This window comes from Limulus polyphemus, unplaced genomic scaffold (assembly GCF_000517525.1).
Source record: "Limulus polyphemus unplaced genomic scaffold, Limulus_polyphemus-2.1.2 Scaffold6176, whole genome shotgun sequence".
NCBI classification, from domain to species: domain Eukaryota; kingdom Metazoa; phylum Arthropoda; class Merostomata; order Xiphosura; family Limulidae; genus Limulus; species Limulus polyphemus.
Window position 1 is genome coordinate 34,840 of NW_013671786.1, and position 7,166 is coordinate 42,005.

Genomic DNA, 7,166 nt, shown 5'->3' on the forward strand with positions numbered 1-7,166 from the left:
CAAACATTTCCGTAAACTTCTTTGATATTTTTTGTGGCTACAGAATTACATGCCGAATGTGTGTCTCGTCGTGTGCCATCACCATAAGGGATTAGAGTATACAAGTTTTACACATTATATAGGCTACACTAACATGACGTTTAGGCGGTTCGTTTAACTCTTATACGTGATGTACGTTTTTTCGGGGTGGTTAATGAAAGCGTTCCAAAATGCGACATTAATTTCTTGACGACCTAATATAAATTAATACTATGAAATCAAGCCACAGGAAAATCATCTGTACAGTTACAAATCACAAATAATAGCAATATCTAAATGAGCAAGGAAAAGCAATGTAAACTTTCAAAAACGGTTTAAAACGTTGTCACATTGATAGTGTGTGTGTACTACATCATATGTAATTCTTCCCACGTCCAATATATTTAAACCTTAACTATTCAATTCTGTCTCTCAAAATTTATGTTTGTGCCCGTAGTTTTACCATTCTCACCACGAAAAAGTAAATGCACCAATACAATCAATCACCTTAATAATCTTAAACATCTCTAATTATTATTTCTTAAAGAAAAAAAAAAAGTTCAGACATCTCAACCTATCCTCATATGACAACCTTTCTATCCCAGGCATCATCGTAGCTGCCCTCCTCTGACCCTTTTCCAATAATTCAATGTCCCTTCTATGGTAAGAAGCATAAGGTTCAACATAGTGTGGCCTAACCAATGACATTATAACCTCTTTTGACTTGTATTTAACCTTTCTTTAGATAAAACCTATTCGCTCTACCACTATCAACAGCACATTGCTTGGACAGCGTAAGAGACTGACAATCTGCCACTAGCAACAGCACATTGCTTGGATAGCGTAAGAGACTGACAATCTGCCACTAGCAACAGCACATTGCTTGGACAGCGTAAGAGACTGACAATCTGCCACTAGCAACAGCACATTGCTTGGATAGCGTAAGAGACTGACAATCTGCCACTATCAACAGCACATTGCTTGGACAGCGTAAGAGACTGACAAACCCAGGACTTTTTCATCCATAAAACTTTTAAGATTATTTGCATCAGAATTATACTCATAATTAAAATTTCAATATCCTACATACATTATATTGCATTAATTATAATTAAAAGTCGTTTGCCATTTATTTATCCAATTCATCAAATAACGTAGGTCTGCGAATTTAAAATCTTCATAAAAAGTTTTGGTTTTAATAAACAGATTTCTAGAATATTAATTTTTTCTATCACGTAAGGATTTCTTACAAATCGGGGGAAAAAACTCTTACTTAGATTATTATTTCGTTTACCGCATTGAAAATTTTTATTATTAAGTTTTTTAACAAAAATACAAACAAACTGAAGAAAAGGGAAGAACATTGATGCATCCTCATTCACTCCGATTTTTTATTTGTGAAGACTACGTCTTTTAGTTTCAAAACTAGTTGTTGTGATCTTTCCCTTATGACGTTTTGTGAAAAATCTGTTCGTAATGGAGAAAATTAATATCATTTTCGGATTCTGCGTACAGAAATTATTGTAGAACACGTATAAACGTCAAGACAATAAAACCACTGCAAGCCTATGTAATCCAATTCATTTTGTACGGCAGTAGCTTTCCCCTCACAGCCAACACCACCTAAAACTTCCAATATCATCAGCTACGGTTATTTTATTTTGTAGGCAAACTTTCTACTTAGTGTTGAAGCATTTTATCAACTGGAGTAAGTTTGGAAAGTAACTTCGAAGGACAAAGGCCTTATAAGTGATTTAGAAAAATGAAAAATATTTTTTATATATTACTTAACAATGCACTAATACTACGAAATCTTATTACAGTTCGTATTTGATAAAAACTAACTGACATTAGTTACGTCAAATCTGTTCATAAGAAAACAATTATATGGATAAACGTCTCTCTTTTTCCAACACCCTCTTTTAATGTCAATAGCTTTTGTCTACTCTTCATCTTTTATCCTTACTTTCTTTCTTCATTATACGTTTCTTTCCTTAAAGTTTTTCAAATCTTTATTCAGCTGAACTTAAAAAAGGATTGTAGCACACAGCCTAAAGTTTGCTTACAAACACGTGGAGTATTCTCATGCACATTTTCTTTTCCCCTAATTGCTTAACCCCAATAAGATTAAGAGAGAAACACACAAACAATGATTGACCTTACAATCTTAACTGCACTGGGAGGGAAAGTTTACAACTCTTGTAAACTAAAGTATTCAGAATATTCAATATTTCTTTTTAACACTAAAGCATTGAGATTTTATCCAAATATCTGCCAAATGGTTGTTATATATTTGCGTTTATAAACAACGTCTTGAGACAATTTCTCTTAGTTTCTAAAACATATTATGAAAGTTTTGGTAATTTCCCAATCTTTGTGTTAAACACAAAAGATGCTTTTTTGTATTTGAAAAATTAAATGTACATTTTAAACTAGTTTTAAGTCACCATCACAGGTAGTTCACTCAACATTTACTAACTCAATTTCTACTTCACTATGAATTTAAAGGAAAAAAAAAGTGTGAAAGTTGACAACCGAGTTTAATGTACTTATAAACAAATTAAAGTACACACATACACAAAAAACATTACTGTAACTAAGTATTAACATAAAACCTTCAATTACTACAAAAAAAAAATGTTCTACAACTGAAAACTAGTGAACAATCAAATTTATTTGTAAACTTAGGGAAGGAAATGGTTCCATGGCTTAAACTTTGTCAAAACCAACATTAATACAGTTTAGTTTGTACTGGTATGAAACAATATATTGTAGTTTAACACCCACTACAACACGAAAATGTTGTTTTACTAAGTCCTTACGAGAAGCACAGATTAATTATTTTATTAAATTGGGAACTTTTAGTTTTTTTTTGTTTTTTTTACACATTTCCTTTTTCTGAACTGGTGCTAATTTTTACTTATTTACAAAATAATTAAATAGATTCTGAACCAATTTAGCTAAGAATGTAATTTTGCTATAAAAGTAAGCTACAAATACATGTACTACTCCAGTGTTTCATAATAATGAAATAGAATGTGAGAAGTAACGAATTTGTATTCATTTCACAACCACCTAAATTTTACATCATGATAATGGAGAAAAAACAAGTTGTGAATACCTGGGTGCAAAGGAGCACGAGCAGTAAAACAATATCCGAGAACTTATTATTTTTTTATTAATGGGTTCAAGGGTATACAGGCCTAATAACCACCTAGCATTCAGCTATGGGTGTTTATTTTATGTAAGGGAGAATTTAAGGCTTTAGGAAACTTGATTTCACAATATTAACAACAGACTGCATGTTTGTTTGATCCACCAAAATAATATTAAAAAAAAAAAAGTCCTCACAAAACAGTAGCAAAGTCTTCTGATTTCCATACATCCTGACTTTGAATGCTTCCCAGTACTTTAATCTATACATGAGGTCAAGGTCTGTCACTAAAACAGGAAGCATAATCACCCATACTTTGGACCTTGTAACGAAACAATAGATCAATAATGCTCGGAAAAATGTAACTGCACGTGTTCAAGCTGTAGCAAGGGAGGGAAAATCTTCTAGATCATCCACTTTGGGGGCAGCTGGCCGAGATGATTTGGTAGCCTTGGGGAGTCCTCTTCCACTGCCAATGCCACCAGCTCCACGCCCACCTCTAATACCACTGCCACGCATACCTCCTCGCCCACGTCCTCTTCCTCGACGTGAATCACTGAAGTTTATTTCTATGTCTACAACATGCTTTTGCCGTCCTCTGCGTGACAACTCATCCTCATCCTAGTAGAAGTTAATAATAATGAAAAAATAAAATAAAAAAATTAGTCATAGCAAATTAATAGGAACTAAAACAGCACGATTTCCCAATGTAAATCAATAAAAATAAATATGAACAAGAAATATAAATCACATAAAACTCTGATCTTGAGATGAATTCAGAAATTATACAGGTATTCAAATGCACATACCAGTGTATCATCGTCAGGCCAGAATAAAAAATAGTTTGTTTGCCCATGCATGAACAACCTGAAAAAAACCCAACCCACATAAAAAAAAATTAGAAAAAATTTACATCTTTTAAAGAGAATTATCTCAAAATTGATTTTTCTAAACTTGTTGCTGGATCAATATTATCAAAGTAAAAAAAAGCCTAAACTTAGAATGAAAGCACTGATTACAAATTTTTCTTTGGAGATCCAAGTTTTTTGTGTCAAGATGAAATTTTAGATAATAAAAAACTAATAAATAAGATTCAAGTAATGCAGCATAAAAAAAAAGTTTAGGTAATCTCACTAGCTCAAATCAGGGCCCAGGAAAGGAAGGTACACTGAGGAAGGGTGGGGGGTTTGAGAGAGATAGAGGATGAGGGCCTTGAATCGGAGGAAGCACCAAGGTCCAGGATCTATCAACAAGTATTATTCATGTTAGTTTTTTTATTTTTTATTAAACATTTGAAATATGGTACTGCTAAACACTAAATACTCGCTGATGCTTGCACAAGTGGCCCAAGTTTACTTACTACTTGCATTTTTTAGAAGAGGAAAAAAACATAGCTTTTACAGTGATCACACATCAATATTGTATTTCTCAAATTCTTTTTTGGCACTGGAGGTTTCCTGAGAAAAATAATTCACATTTTTCAAAATATTTTACATAATGTTGTTTGTAATTTTTTACAATGTTTAGAATTAACTATTCTGAAAATTAGTAAAAAAAAAAAAAAACCAGCAATTTTTTTCTTGCTGTTTAATACGACTAGTCTTTTGACATCAAAGCTGATGAAAAGTGGCTGGCAGGTTTCTCAACTGTGTGTTTTAATAGGGAATGAATTATATTCAGAGAACATTTTAAAATTTAGTTACTCTAGAAAGCCCTCATACATACTGGTTTTTAACCAGGACTACTTTTCAGAGACCTACATCAAGTGTTTGGGGTACCAACCTACCTACCAAACCTTCTTGAATATAGTCAGGCAACGGAAAATAATGTTTTTTAAACGAGGCCTCAGAGATCCTGCAGGTTATAGTATTCTACATATTATCATGACTTTTATATTGTCTGCTAGATGTAAATTTGGGAAGCATGTAACTATATTAATACAGGGTAATTATATATAGTTAGTTTTGCAGTTCAGCCCACCATATCTCACAAATGGTATGACACAAGGAAGTGAAATTGTACAGGGGTGTTAAAGGTATGTATGCAGATGAAATGCCACAGTCATTGTGGAGCCTGCAAAAGAAAATGTTAACATGAAAATCACCTTTCATTCAGAACAGTCAACACTGACTCCATATATTCAACACACAAATTTTTCATAAAAATACTCAATTAAAAATTCTGATTTTATTTGTCTATAAAAGACTTGAAAAATTTTGCGAAGGTACACAAAACAAAGTTATAGTATGGAAACTGATGGTCACATAGTTGGTTTCATCCACTGAGCCAGTACCAAAAGAATTATGTCAACTGAACCATAGTTTTCACAGAACACTGTTGACTTCAAAAAAGCATTCAAGTTTTAAACTTACATAACATTATATGGCTTATTATCACTGTTTGTTTAACAATCTTGTAAACAAAGGATATGATAACTCCTGATCTCTAGGACTTGTACAAAAAAAGTTCTCAAAATAATTACTGCTGAAGTACATTTAAGTTTCCTCTAATACATTAATTCTGGTGTCACTATGTCTTTAAACTAACATCTACAAGTTTTTCTGTAAATAACAATTCCAACATTCAAGGTTGTATTCTTTGAAGTTAAGATCCTGTGGAAGTTTACCTTTCTCCGGTAATATACTGTTTGTGTTTTCATGTGCTGGATTTTTGTTATCACAAGATCATTTAGTACTGTTAGTTAATGACAGAAAAACAATTTATGTAGGATTATTATAGAAAATACAGCAATGCCTATGAAACAAGAAGTCAAACCTATTTTTTCCTATACATGAACTTAACTTAGAATGTGGGCAATAATGTAAGATTTAAAAACTTATTTTTGTAAACATTATTAAAATACAAGCATACTGTAAGATACTTCACAGAAGTAAAATACATATGTGAACACATAAATGCAATACTCAAGAGCACACTGGTATACCATCAAATTTTTCTACTGGATAAAAAGAAAGTTAGTGAACTTGACCAAATGTGAAACTGCAAAACTATACATACTACAACTCTGAATTTACTATCTTCCCCTAAAAATTCTATTCAAATATTTTTAAAGATGAGTTATACCATTTTTTCTCTCTATGCTGCTTGAATTTTTTATCAGAATATCCAAGTTACATATTTTAACACTTTCCTCTGCTAACCTTTTTCCTGACTATCTTATTTAATTTTTTTTGGTTTTATTGCCATATTTGTGCCACTGGTACAATAACTTCCATAAATCACAGTCGGACCCATTAGCTATTTCCCATAAATTTAACATAACAGCAAGTAATCTAGTGTAAATTTAGATGTTTTATTTCACTGAAGTTTGTTAGCCTAAGCTGAGAAATTTATAACTTTTACATTTTAGTCACTTCTGTTAAATATATAATAATAATTAAGAAATATCCACAGAAAACAAGGATATTAGTATTTAATGTGTATTTGCAGTCAAATAAAAAACATCTGACGTCCTCCCCTAAGCCTCATTGAATCTCACAAATATGGATGTCAAAAAAAGTAACTTTCAAATAAGCATTTTAGAATGCAAAGAATACATCAGGCAGTATAACAGATGTTCTAAAACTACTACAATTTATCCAGTTTATCTAGGTAAGCTAACATAGATTTAAAAAATTACATTAGCTCTTCATAGCAGGAAAACCATGATCACAAGACAGTACAATTCTATCAAGAGAATACTCTCCATGCCAAAATAAAAAAGATGGCTGTAGTAGGTAAGCTTGTTGTAAAGGAGATTCTTCTCAGTCTATTGGTTATAAATATGTCCCACATCAGCCATGTAAAGTTAATTAGTAACAACCTCAAAAGTCAGAGAGAAATAGGGGAGGGGCTTCTATGTTGGGTCTAACAAATTTTAGATTTGCATTTACAATTATTTATAGTTGGTGTTTCTGATTGGCTGGAAACTGCAGCAGTTTATTTTAGAAGTTAGAAATTTCTGAAGAGAAAAAATAAGTGCTTAGACACATCA

At 32.0% G+C, this 7,166-nt stretch overlaps 1 protein-coding gene across 2 annotated transcripts in view; it reads right to left on the reverse strand.

Moving 5' to 3' along the window:
- Positions 1 to 3,057: 3,057 nt before the first annotated feature.
- The window catches only part of LOC106473438 (plasminogen activator inhibitor 1 RNA-binding protein-like), a 15,610-nt gene continuing 11,501 nt past the window's right edge, over positions 3,058 to 7,166 (reverse strand). For both annotated transcript variants that reach the window (XM_022401880.1, XM_013934118.2), the window contains exon 4: positions 3,058 to 3,793. In XM_022401880.1, the coding sequence (XP_022257588.1) occupies positions 3,548 to 3,793 (246 nt within the window). In that variant the 3' untranslated portion in view covers positions 3,058 to 3,547. The remainder of the gene's footprint in view (positions 3,794 to 7,166) is intronic.